This window comes from Amblyraja radiata, chromosome 1, assembly GCF_010909765.2.
Source record: "Amblyraja radiata isolate CabotCenter1 chromosome 1, sAmbRad1.1.pri, whole genome shotgun sequence".
Classification (NCBI taxonomy): domain Eukaryota; kingdom Metazoa; phylum Chordata; class Chondrichthyes; order Rajiformes; family Rajidae; genus Amblyraja; species Amblyraja radiata.
The window spans coordinates 100,017,187-100,031,216 of record NC_045956.1 but is presented as its reverse complement, the minus strand read 5'-3'; the positions used below and the strand labels follow the sequence as shown (position 1 = coordinate 100,031,216).

General features: G+C 46.7%; 1 protein-coding gene across 3 annotated transcripts in view; it reads right to left on the bottom strand.

Annotated features, from left to right (window-relative positions):
- fam114a1 (family with sequence similarity 114 member A1) overlaps positions 1-10,741 on the bottom strand; it is a 48,598-nt gene extending 37,857 nt beyond the window's left edge. Inside the window, exons 1-2 of one of the 3 annotated variants that reach the window (XM_033027000.1) lie at positions 10,647-10,741; positions 3,777-4,118 (exon numbers count right to left, since the gene is read on the bottom strand). In XM_033027000.1, the coding sequence (XP_032882891.1) occupies positions 3,777-4,106 (330 nt within the window). In that variant the 5' untranslated portion in view covers positions 4,107-4,118; positions 10,647-10,741. Of the gene's footprint in view, positions 1-3,776; positions 4,119-8,955; positions 8,975-10,289; positions 10,583-10,646 lie in introns of those variants that run through there. The other 2 variants (XM_033027008.1, XM_033027018.1) reach the window with 2 other exon arrangements.
- Between the last annotated feature and the right edge of the window lie 3,289 nt (positions 10,742-14,030).

Here is a 14,030-nt window from a genome sequence, read left to right as displayed (position 1 = left end):
ATGTGCTGGCCAAAGATCCTATAGCGAGGCTCGCTATAGGATCTTTGGTGCTGGCCGTGGTTGTGCGCATGTATAAGGCAAATGAGGAGTGAGGGGAGAACCGAGAGCCGAGACCCGGATAAGGGTGGCGGGCGGAGACAGAGAGTGACAGAGAGAGAGAGAGATAGAGAGGGGGCCCGCTCAGAATTAAACAATAGGTGTCCCGGGTGCTTGCCAAGCCGGGCAAAATGGCATGGCTTTTAAGTTGCCCGGTGGGACTGTAGGTTGCCATTGGCAACCGGGCAACTGCTAATTTTGAGCCCTGTGAATGGATAGCAAATTGGCTCCATGGAAGGAAGCAGAGGGTAATGGTGGAAGGTTGCTTCTCAGACTGGATGCCTGTGACTAGTGGTGTGCCTCAGGGTTCGGTGCTGAGCCTATTACTGTTTGTCATCTACATCAATGATTTGGATGAGAACATACAGGGCAAGATTAGCAAGTTAGCTGATTATACAAAAATTTGTTGTTTTGCAGATAGTGAAGATGGTTGTGATAGATTGCAGCAATATCTGGATCGACTAGCCAGGTGGGCGTAGGAATGGTTGATGGAATTTAACACAGAAGTGTGAGGTGTTGCATTTTGGTACGTCAAACAAGGGCAAACACAGTAAATGGTAGGCCTCTGGGTAGTGTTGTAGAACAGAGAGATCTAGGAGTACAGGTGCATGATTTCTTGAAGGTCAAGTCGCAGGTAGATCAGGTGGTCAAAAAGGCTTTTGGCACTTTGGCCTTCGTCAGTCAGAGTATTGAGTATAGAAGTTGGGAGGTCATGTTTAGGTTGTATAAGACATTGGTGAGACCGCATTTAGAATATTGTGTTCAGTTCGAGGCACCATGATATAGGAAAGATATTGTCAAGCTTGAAAGAGTTCAGAAAAGATTTACGAGGATGTTGCCAGGATTAGAGGGTGTAAGCTATCGGGAGAGGTTGAGTAGGCTGGGACTCTATTCCATGGATCGCAGGAGGATAAGGTGTAATCTGACAGAGGTGTATAAGATCATGAAAGGAATAGATCGGGTAGTTGCACAGAGTCTTTTGCCCAGAGTAGGGAAATCGAGGACCAGAGGACATAGGTTCAAGGTGAAGGGGAAAAGATTTAATAGGAATCCAAGGGGTAACTTTTTCACACAAAGGGTGATGGGTGTATGGAACAAGCTGCCAGAGGAGGTACTTGAGGCTGGGATTATCCCATCGTTTAAGAAACAGTTAGACAGGTACATGGATAGGACAGGTTTGGAGGGATATGGACCAAGCGCAGGCAAGTGGGACTAGTGTAGCTGGGACATTGTTGGCCGGTGTGGGAGAGTTATGCCGAAGGGCCTCTTTCCACACTGTATCACTCTATGACTCTGAGATGTCAATGGGAATTGGAGAAATAACAATGCTGGGTGATTGCAGACAGCAAAACCAATAGGTTCCTCATATTAGGAGATTTAAACATTCCCAATATAGACTGGGACTGCCATAGTGTCAAGGGCTTAGACAGGGTGGAATTAGTTAAATATGTTCAGGTAAGTTTCTTCAGGCAATATATAGAAGGTGCTACAATGGAGAGGGCAAAACATGGCCTACTTTTAGTGAATTGGACAGGGCAATTAACTGGAGTGTCAATGGTAGAGCCTTTTGGGACCAGTGACCACAGTTCTATTAGCTTTAAAATAGTTATGGCTAAGAACAGGACCGTTCAGTCTGAAGAAGGGTCTCGACCCAAAACGTGACCAAAGCTCAACAGGAAAACGCAGAACGTTGATACGTGAATCGTCATTAAATACAGACGAGGTGCCAGAAGACTGATAAGTGGCTAATGTTGTGCATCTATTTAAGAAGTACTGCAAAGAAAAACCTGGGAACTACAGACCAATAATCCTAACATCGGACTAAAGGGTCTCGACCCAAAACATAGCCCATTCCTTCTATCCAGAGATGTTGCTTGTCCCGCTGAGTTACTCCAGCATTTTGTGTCTATCTTTAGTTGATTAGGGATAGTCTACTTGGTTTTGTGCGTGGGAGATTGTGTCTCATAAATTTGACTTTTTTAAAAAAAAAGTTTGTTTTGAAGAACAAACCAAGAAGGTTGATGGTTGGCTGCTCTGGAATGTTAGGTTGCATGGGATCCAGGGAGACCTAGCTAACTGGAAACCTGTCCAGTAATTTTCCTACTACAGATGTTAAGGGTTGCACAGTGACATAGCTGGTAGAGCTGCTGCTTCACAGCTCTAGAAACCTGGGTTTGATCCTGGTATTGTCTGGGTGAAGTTTGCACATTCTCCTTGTGATCATGTGGGTTTCTTCCATGTACTCCGTTTCCTCAACAACCCAAAGATGTGGTAGTTTGCAGGATAATTGGCTTCTCTAAATTGTCAATAGTGCGCAAGGAGTGGATGAGAAATTCGGATAACGTAAAATTAGCAATAACAGGTGATCGATGGTCAGCGTGAACACAAAAGGGCCTATTTCCACTGTATCAGCAGACTGAAATTGGCTTCCTGGTGGCAAGCAGATGGTGTTGGTGAAAGTTTGTTTTGTGTTATGTGATGTGTTATGCCTACAGGTATAGGGTCCATAACTGTGTGTCATCTATGTCAGTGATTTGAATGAGAATGTACAAGGCATTATTCGTAAGTTTGCAGATGACATTAAACTAGGTGGCAGTGAAGATGTTATCAAGAACTGCAGCAGGATATTGACTAGTTGGACAAATGGGCTGAGGAATGGGAAATGGTTTAATTTAGGTGAGAGTAAAGTGTTGCATTTTGGAAAGTCAAACGAGGCCAGGCCCTTTACAGTGAATGGTAGGATCTTGATAAGCATTGTAGAGCAGAGGGATCTAGGAGTACAAATACATATTTTCCTGAAAGGGCATTCCAGGCTGATAGGATGGTTAAGATTACGTTTGGAATGCTAGCCATCAATAAGGAATATTGTATTCAATTTTGAACACCCTGCTATTGATGCTATTATGCTGGAAAGAGTGCAGAAATGATTTACAAAGATGTTGACAGGACTTGACAGCCTTTGGTAGAGGGCGTGAGTAGGCAGTTTAGGATTTTATTCCTCGGAGTACAGGAGGTTAAATGGTGATCTTATAGAGGAGCATAAAATCAGAATAGATAAAGTGAATGCTAAGTTTTTTTTTCCTAGCATAGGGGTATTAAGTACTGCAGGCCAAACTTTAAGGTGAGAGGAGAAAGAAATAACTGGAGCTTGACAGACAACTTCTCAGCAGGTGGCTATATGGAATGAGCTGCAAGAGGCATTTGGACATGTACAAATTCCGTTCCTTAGAACTATTCATTATCTGACCAGTTTGCAAGTGTGAATTGCAGCCACTAACTGGGTCCCCTCAGTGCAAAATATGCCTGCAGCCCCACAGCAGCCTGCAAACTTATACTGCTGTACTCCGAAATACTCATTCATATGTACAGGCTGCTGATAAGTCAGGTGTTCATGAGGTGGGGAGGACTTGTAACCTGATCACATACTAAATGCAAATGTTACACCAATGATTTATTTAAACACTTGCTCAATTATCTAAATATAAGATAACAGGCAGCTCAGTTTAGATAATATTCAGTCATCAGCAATTAGCTTATGGCATCATTAAATTTGCTGCCCATGGGCACAATAAACTTCAATTATAGAGTGTCCTGACCAGAATCTAGCTCTAACACCCAAGTATTGAGAGCTATTTTCTATTCTGATCATTCATAATTTACTCTTTGAATGCATCACATACCTCAGTGAAATTTTCCTCTGCTGATATATGTGTATCCAACATCTGATTTCTGTCGGAATCTGAGTCAAGACATATAAGCTCATTATTCTCAGCGGATGTGATGTTAATTGCTTCTTCAGTGGACAATGGATCTTTTAATGTAGCCTCTTCTTCTAGACCACTCTGATTGTCAATTGGCACAACACCACGGTCATGCTCCAAAGAATCGTTCAATTGAGAGGATATGACATCAGTTGAAATTTCTGCACAATTTTCATGTGGTGCACTGGACCTATCTTCAATAGATATATTTTCTACCGCAACTGAAATGTCGTCCTCTGCCTCAGACATCGTCAATCATATCTATCAAATAAAATATTAATTATTGCCACATATTTATTCTCATCATTACACTCTCAAACAAACGTTAAAGGCATTCAAACAACGCTATCCCCTTTCTAGCTGGAGTAGCACTGAAGTTTCAAATCAATGTCTCATTGGCCAAATCTGACACCTGGGGACATTTGCCTGGACCCACAGAAAATGATACAATGATACAATTTATTTGTTGTCATTTGAACCTCATTGAGGTTCAAACAAAATTTGGTTTCTGCAGTCATACAAACAAGTAGAAGAACCAAGACACAACACAATTTACACAACCATCCATCACAGCGAATCTCCTCCTCGCTGTGATGGAAGGCAAAGTCTTATCTCTCCCCTGCACTCCCCATTCTCCTCCCGATGTCAGAGTCAAAGCCCCCGGCGGGCGATGGTAAGTGTCCCGAGGCCATTAAAGCCGCGCTGGGCGATGCAAGGCCATGCTCCGGGTCTTGGTGTTGGAGCCCCCGGCGGGCGCTAGCAAGTCCCGCGGCCATTTATAGCCGCGCCGGGCGATGTAAGGCCCCGCTCCAGGTCATCCTCAACCCCGCAACTCGGGCAGGAGAAGTCGCCGTTGCGGAAGCCCCGAAAAGCGGTCTCCCACCAGAGACCCGCGGGCTGCCGGTGTTACTGTCCACCAGACCTGCGGCTGGAGCCTCTGAATCTCCGGGGTCGGGCCGCAGCAGCGCGCCACCACAGTTCCTCCCGCTCCGAACTCAGCCAGCTCCGCGATGGTAAGTAAGTCCGCAGGCTCCGCGACTGGAGCCCCCGGTCGTACCGGCTGGAGGCCGCTCCACGGTGCTAGGCCCCAACGACAACGGACACCCGACAGAGAAAAGGTCAGGTCCTCCGTACAGGGAAAAGATTTTAAAAGTTTCCCCAACCCCCCCCACCCACACACATACACAGTTAAAAAAAACAAAAAACTATAAACTACATTCAAACAAGACAAAAAATAAAAAAAGACAGACGGACTGCAGAGGCCGCTGTGACTTGAGTCGCGCCGCCCACCCTCGGAGCAACACTATGTCCCAAGGCCTTTGAGCTAGTGCTTGATAAAATTTCCTCCATTAACTACCACCATTCCAAAGGAGATAACATTGGAAGTATTCAAGAGAGATCGCACTTGGAGAGAAGATTGAGACTCAAGAGTACTTAAGCTGGGTGTGGATTGTTGTAGGGATGTTGATGTTGGAGAGTGAGGATCTGAAGACCTTGGCAGTTGCTAAGGTTCAATGCCATTGGGAGCAACTACTATGCAGGTTAACAAAAACATCACCATGAATGAATATGGACAAATTTGACTTCCTAGCAGCAATACATGCAAAATTAGGTCCATTATCACTGAAGTAAGCCTCAACCCTGCAGTTGAGATTTGTTTTACCAATCAAGACGAATATCATTTGCAAGCCTTTTGTACATAGTAATGTTTTGTATTGGTGATGTCAAATGAACATTGTCTGATTTCACTGCACATTGAATGGTCTCTGTGTACTAGTATTTCATTTGTACGAGCATGTTGGTAACAATTTGGCCAATATTAACCTGTTCTGCCTTGTAAAAGGTCCTTTGAATCCTCTTGCTTGTACATTGCTGGTCCACCTTGTGGACAATTTCATAATCAGCATAATCCCTTCGTAACTTGGTGACTAAACAGGTCATGGACAAATGAACACATTAAGAACATATTGCGGAGGCCAATTAACCTACAAACCAGCACGTCTTTGGGATGTGGCAGGAAACCTGAATGAAACTCACGTGGTCGTAGGAAGAACGTGTAAGTTCCACACAGAGAGCACCCGAGGTCAGGATTGAACACGACTCTGGCGCTGTGAGGCAACAGCTCTACCAACTGCAGCACTGTGCCGCCCAAAATGTGAAGCTGCAATGCCCTAGGGGACTAATTCCTGGGATTGGCATATGGTCACCCGAAAACACGTCACCATCCCAGTGTACTTGGAAAGGCTGAAATTTGTCACTCATCGCAAAGAATATGCAATACCATTCACCAGTAATGGTCCAAATGGTGAATTTTAAGACATTTGTTAAAAGCAGGATATAGACAGAGAACATGGGAGACTTGGGAGGATACTGTACAGTTTAGAGCTTTGGCACCCAAAGTAAAAGTTATTGAGGATTAAGCTATTGACATCAGTAATGGTCGCAAGGTAAAATTCAAGGAAATATCTTGGAAACTTTCAAGGTTGGAGAAAATAAGAAATAAAGGTGAGAATTTAAAAACATTTGAAGGGGAATTGATGAGGCAAGCATGGACAGAAGTTTTGTGAATAACCTTACATTAGAGTTAGAGTGTAGAAACTTAGAAGCATGCCTGGCGTGCATTGGATTAATCATGACAAGTGGTTACAATGTTAAGTATGATAACACGAATACAAATAATCTAGAACTTTAAATATTGCACTGAAATAGTTACTCGAGAGAGTGGCTTAAGAATAAAAATCCCAGTATGGACCATAGTTTTGGTCTTCCCAATATATGGTGGTGAAGTACATCTCAAACTTTCTATTCCCTCGAATATAGCATGCAGTTTGTTGCACATCTAGTTCTGAATGAACAGCAATCTCCACTAATTAAATATTTGGTGCTTGTCACAAATTCGTTTCCCACATTCTGTTTATAGGATGAGGCCGAATCATATTGTTAGCTGCCACGACATTTTTTGTAATCCTTCTTCTTCTTCTTCGTACAAATGAAACATAAACCAACGGAATAGTTAGATCTCAAGCCGGGTGTTGAGCAGCCAAGTTGTTGTCTCTGCGTCATTGTATGCCAGGCCCTGAGCTCCATTTGGTGGGTGGTAGAGCAGGCACCCAGAGATGACATGGTTGGCTGTCTGTTGTTCTGCTCCGCTTTCACAGGCTGGGCTCTGGCAGTGCCCCATCTCCACATGCTGGCATTGAAACGCCCAACTCCAGTACGAAGTCTGTTGAGCTTCACCCATGCTCCTCTGGGGAGGTCAGGCCCTGGACAGCTTTTATCTGGTGAAGAGATGTAGCTGTGTAATGGAGATGAGGTTGTATTCCACTCCTGTGACCACTTGCTGGCTATCCAGTTTGTCTCAGTTGGCTGGATGGATGCTAGTTGTTTTCCATGTGGAGCAAAGGGGTGACGGGACTTCAGTTGGGGTGGCCTCTGCTCTCTGCTGATAGCCTGATGGAGGAGGTGATCTGGATCCACGAGTGCCTTCGGATCCCTGCAGGTGGAATGCCTGCAAGTATAGGGAGGTGCTGTTCAGGCTTGTGCATATCAGGCTAGTATGTCTACTACTACTCCATACGGATGCGCAGTACTCAGCTGGGGCATACACATGAGCTAAGGCAGAGGTGCGAAGAGTTGATGGATTGGCTCCCCAACTTGTTCCTGCCAGGCGTCGGATGAGGCCGCTTCGTGCCATGACCTTGTCGCGGAGACCAGCCAGGTGTTGACGAAATGTAAGCGACCTGTCCAGCTTTACGCCGAGGTAAGTGGATGTTTGTTGGAAGTCCAAGCGCCTGCTGTTAACGAAGACAGCTAGCTCTCGCTTAGCTTCCTTGTTGTTCAGATCCTGAGGAATCCACTCTGAATTCTTCATTACTTCAAGACATAAATACCTCCAAGTTCTCTTTTAGATCTTGCATTCATCATGAACTTAGATCGTGCAGCCACTGGTAATTAGGCTTTCTCTTAAAGTCTTAAGTTTTGGAATTCTTTATCTCAACCTTCTTTATCCTTTAATATCATGTCAAAATGTGATAGAATTTCGCTTTGAATTGAAAGCGATGCTATTCAATGCAAACTAGGATCTTAAATAGAAAAAGGTAAATATAAAGTAATAGGAGGAGAGTTGGCCATGGAGAATACACTGTGCCATCATACATTTTTACTGTGAGCATTAAAACAAATAATGCAGTATGTTGAAAAATTATTCCTAAAACCCAAAAGGGAAAGCTGTCAAGAAAAATTAAAGAAAATATTAAATTAAGCAGCTGTAAAGATGCCCAAAATAGCAAAAGGACCAAGGATATTTTAGATCTCAGTAAGTGACCAAGAAATTGATAAAGGAGGCAGGACAGAATAAAAGTAGACTGGTGAAAAACAGACTAAAATATTTTAAACAGATATAAAAATGAAAAGATAAACAAAGGCCCTAACAAACACAGCATAATTTATAGTTGGGAATAAGGAAACGGCAAAGGAATTATACAATTACTTTTCATCTATTTCCATGGAATAGAAGCTAACCATGCTAAATTTGTTAGGGAATATAAGGGAAAAAAAACTAAAGCCACTAAATATTAGTTGAAAAACAGTTCTATGGAAGTTCTGAGTTGAAAGTTGTCAAGTCTTATAATAAATTTCAAAAAAAAAAAAAAAAAAGCCAAATGCAGGGAAGGCCAAGCCCCTCTCTCTCTCGGTCTCTGTCTCTCTCTCCGTCTCTGTCCCTCTCTCGGTCTCTGCCCCCTCTCTCTACCCCACCCTCCCTCTCTAGAAGCACCTGCGAGTTGGGGTCTATACGTGAGTGGATAGGGCGGGGATGGGGTGAAAGGAGAAAATTAATATTATTAATATAATATCAAGGGGGGTGGTTAGTGTGTGTGTGTGTGTGTTGGTGTGTGTGTGTGTGTGTGTGTGTGTGTGTATGTGTGTGTGTGTGAGACAGGCCGCCCACCCCCCCCCCACCCCCCACACGTTGAGGGTCGGTCCCACTTGGTCCAGTACCTAACTAAAACTCTGATCTTGTTATCTTCCGGTTTGGCGGTCATTCTATTTGCGCCAAAACGGTACGTATTGTGCTACGGTTTTTCGCCAGCTTACTCACCGTTCTCCTGCGCTGCGATTGCACCAAGTTTCGTTCCGATCGGTGGAAGCTGGTAAGAGTTATCGAGGTTTAAAAACCACATGTGCGCAGATTGATTGCCTCTCCTACCATTCAGCGTCGCGTGGATTAGTTCCTTCTCCGCGGGACAGTCCGCCCGCCCCCCCCTTCCTGCGCCATCGCATCTATACTGCAGCTGCGGGAGGCTCTGGATGGCCGGCAGAGGTCGGAGGTCTCCAACCGGACACAATTTTCGTAGGAAGGGACTGGAAACGGCCCGACCCAGCACGACGCAGAGTCGGAGATGGCGCCGATGTCGGCAAACGGAAAGCAGAGATTCTGATCCCGGTGGAGGAGTGCGACCAGCAGCCAGCGCCCGCTGTGAGTCCCCATCGCACCACCAACCCTTCCCCTCTGGTCTCCCTCGCTGACTCCTGCCCCCCTCCCGTGTGATACCGCACTATCCCCCACGGCTCTTCCCCCGTCTTTTCTCTGAACTCTCTCCCCCCTGCCCCCACACCGGCCACACCCCTACCCCCACCCCACTCCCCCCCACAACCCCCCTGCCCACACACCCCACAAACCTCCTCCTGCCCACACACCCCTCTCCTACACACCCCTCCCCCACAACCCACACCCCCACGACACATACCCCCATCCCACACACCTCTCCCCCCCCACAACCCCTCTGCCCACGCACCGCCACATCCGCCCACACCCCTTCCCCCCATAACCCACCCCTCTCCCACACACCCCTCTCTCCCACACACCCCTCCCCCCACACACCCCTCCTCCACAACACCCCCTGCCCACGCACACCCCTCCCCTCCTCCACCCAGTCCCCCTGATATTTCACCATTAGCTTGTTCCCAAATTACCAAGCCAATTTCAGATCTAATTAGCTAAACTGCTCTAGATCCAAAACACTTGAACCTTTTAGGCTGGTCTCAATGTGGGACGTTGCCAAATACCTGACTGAAGTTCATGCACACTACAACTGCATCACTCTCAGTAACCTCCTCAAAAATTCTACCAAATTAGCCAGATAGGACCTGATCAATTCCTGGTTCTGAAAGTACAGATTCGTCCAGGTCCTCGTAATATTTTCCAATAAGTTCTGCAACACTTGTAATTATCTGGCTTATCCCTGCACTCTCCTGCCCCAACCTTATCTGTCTTGATGGCAGTCCCCCTGATATTTCACTAACCGAATTCAAATAGGTAACATTTTATAAAACTGGGATGAAGTCAGATCCGGGAAATGGAGATCAATTCAATACAAAATTGCAATAAAATACCGCGAAGCTTAGCCGTGTCCAGCATAAGGCTTTCCTTACCCATAGATTATAAACAGCTCAACCCGGTTATTATTATTCGAGAAAAATAAGTAAGAATGAGGAAATTCGGCCCATCGAATCCATGCAAGCAAAAAGTTAGTGAAACTAATCCAACTCGTGGTCCGTTGTCTTGTAAATTGCAGCACATCGGTGCAGAGCCAAGCACTTTTGAGGAGTGTCAGTTCTCTCTGAGTTTTGCATGCATCCGCCACCCTCGGGCTAAGAACTCGGAGATCTGTCGCTTCGCCTGGAAACCGCTGGCAACCTGCAACCTCCCCGGGCGGTGAACGCCCCGCGCGCGGGATCCCGCCGGCGTCCGTTGGGCGTTTAAACCCCTGCAGCGGCCTCGAGACTCACCTGTCAGCGCGCGCGAGCACTCCGCCGCCGCCACCGCTCGTGCCGTGCCCTCCCCTCCCCGGCGGCGCCGCCACGTCGACAGCCAAGACCCATCCTGCACCCGGAACCTTGAGCGCTGCTCAGCGCAGCCCAGCCCGCCGGAAAGCGACGTCCACAGCCAATGGCGGGTCCGGCCAGCCCGAGGTGAGTGATCTTTGGTGCGGAGCGCGAGTTTCGGATGGGAGTCGCGCGGGGCTCTTGGTATTGCAGTTTTGCTGCCCTTTCTACATCGGCGCAACGATGCATGAATTATCTGGTTAATTTATCACTTCTCACCCAAACCACCCACCAGCAAAGATCCTATAGCAGAGCCCACCAGGGCCGGATTTAGATGAAGAGAAGCCCTCGGCTGTTGCACTTGTGAGACCCCTCCCAATCCACCGGAGGTCACGGTGGCACAGCGGTAGAGTTGCTGCCTTACAGCACAATGCAGCGCCAGAGACCCGGGTTCGATCCCGACTACGGGTGCTGTCTGTATGGAGTTTGTACGTTCTCCCTGTGATCTGCGTGGGTTTTCGCCGAGATTTCCTCCCACACTCCAAAGACCTACAGGTTTGTTGGCTTGATAAAAATATAAAATTGTCCAAGTTGACTACAGAATTCAGAAGGTTCAGAAGGATTGGCACCGATTTGCACCCGAGCGTGGCCAATGTGATAAGGGGCTGGAAAGCTGCACTTTTTATATTTCCAGTGCTAGTGTCGAGTTATCGGCTTAAAACACTATTATTCTGAAATGGAGGACAAGGGAAATTACTGAAGGGTTGTTTAGAGACTACAGTACGTTGTGACAGTATATGTAAGAAAATCCTATGACAGTGTCAAAAATATTATACACCTTGCAGGGCTCTCACTTAATTTGTTTTCTCTGCTGTCAACCGGGCAATCTTGGCAGCTTTTAAATTTGCCAAATGACAGTTTAGGGGTAATTTAAGACGGCTTGCAATAATGTGCTCAGACGAAGTGCGTAGTTACCAGCCGGAATTATGCTCAATGAAGCATTCACATATTATTTCTGCTTCAAATAAAGTCACAAATTATACATATTCACCAATCAAGACATGATATATACCACAATGACATGCAGCAAGTGCGCTTGTGCTGGCCGTAGCAGTGCGCATGTGCAAGGCGGCCTGCCATGCCGGCGGATGAGGAGCGAGCGGAGAGCGGAGACCAAGCGGCCCGGACACGGATATGGATGGCGGGCGAAGACGGAGAGTGACAGAGAGAGATAGAGAGGGGGGGGCCAGCTCAGAGTTGAACGGCAGGTGTCCTGCCTTGGCCGGAGTACCCTTAGATTTCGAGGCCCTAGGCTTCAGCATATGAAGACTAGTGGTAAATCTGGCTCTGCCGAGGCCCCCCTAGATCTTGAGGCCCTAGGCTTAAGCCTATGAAGCTTACGTAAATTCGGCCCTGCCACCCCCTCCCCAGGCACCTTCCCCAGCAACGGCAGGAGATGCAACACCCATCTGAAAAAGGGCCTTGACCCGAAACGTCACTCATTCCTTCATCAGAGATGCTCCCTCTCCCACTGAGTTACGCCAGCATTTTGTGTCTATCTCCGTTTAAACCAGCATCTGCAGTTTCTTCCTACACAACACCTGGCCCAATACCTTTCCTCCTCGACTCCGTCCAAGGACACCGACAGTCCTTTCAGGTGAGGCAGAGGTTCACTTGCACCTCCTCCAACCTCAGAGGGCAATGGAGGCAGGTTCTCTGGATGCTTTCAAGAGAGAGCTAGATAGGGCTCTTAAAAATAGCGGAGTCAGGGGATATGGGGAGAAGGCAGGAACGGGGTACTGATTGGGGATGATCAGCCATGATCACATTGAATGGCGGTGCTGTTTCGAAGGGCCAAATGGCCTGCTCCTTCACCTATTGTCTACTGTCTATTGTCTCATCTACTGTATCCGCTGTTCCAGGTGTGGACTCCTGTATTTCGGCGAGACCAAGCGCAAGCTTAGCTATCGTTTCGCTGAACACCTCCGCTCAGTCCGCCTAAACCTACCTGATCTCCCGGTTGCTCAGCACTTCAACTCCCCTTCCCATTCCCACTCTGACCTTTCTGTCCTGGATCTCCCCCATTGTCAGAGTGAGGCCCAACAAAATTGGAGGAACAGCACCTCATATTTCACTTGGGCAGCGTGCACCCCAGTGGTATGATTATTGATTTCTCCAAGAACCTTGCTTTCCCTTGTCCCTCCTCCCCCCCAAGTTCTCCAACTAATTTCACTGTCCTGATTAATTTTACTGTTAGTATGCCTCCTTGTCACCTTCCCCTCAGCTAACAATGAACCATTCTACATTTCCTTGATCTACATTTCCATTCTGCTTTGATCAGTTGTTTTCACACCTTATCACCACAGGGGACCACAAGAGTGGCAAGAGTGCTTGTTATAAGTATAGTTGCGAACACCACTGAAAATGACACTAATGAATGTATAGAGTATGTAAATGTCTCAAAAAGGCAGCCAGCAACATCAGACTAACCATCCTGGCCACATACTCATTTCACTCCTGCCATCGGGAATAAGGTATAGGAGCCTGAAACTATAACATCCAGGCTCAGGACTAGCTTCTTCCCTTCAGCCATCAGGCTATGAAACACTTCAACCTCCAAATATGTTCTGAACTACAGAGACTTGGGGGCATTGGTTTTGCCTTTTTGCACCTTTATTGTTTGTTTTATGTCCATGTATGAATGTATGTGTGAGGTACATATATATATATATTACTGCATTTTTTTGTTTATTATATTTAAATATTCTGTTATACTGCTGCAAGTAAGAATTTCATTGTTCTGATTTGTATATATGACAATAAAGCACTTGACGATTGAAGAGTTTTTGCACTATTCTTGTTTTGTGTATTTTTTATTCTGAATAAAGTTTATTTTTGAAAATAAAATTCAATTCCTAGTGTTCCAATCCCTCCCATGAACACTTCAACACTTTCACGGCCTGCATTAAACACTAACTACAGTTTAATAAGCGAGTTCGGTATTCCGACTGCACAAGCCCAGGTCGTCAGTCACTAGCTAAAAACAGTCTCGGCAACGGTGGTACTGCATTGTGTGCAGAATTGCGTTTCGTCCAGGGTCGGGGTTAGCTCTCCGTCGCTGCAGGTACTGCTGAGTTGCGGCTGGGCCGTCTCTGTCCCCTCCCCGGTGTTCCATCCCTGTCCTGAGGTGTCTGGTGTGGCTCTGGGCTGGCGGGGCGGCCCTGGGTTTGCAGCCGCTGGCTCCAGCTCGCTCTGCCTGTCCCGCTGGGTTGGTCTGCAGCCCTCCACCTCCACCCTCTCCCCTCAGTCTGACACCAAAATCCAGCTGAAGATGGGCAGCCGCTGGCC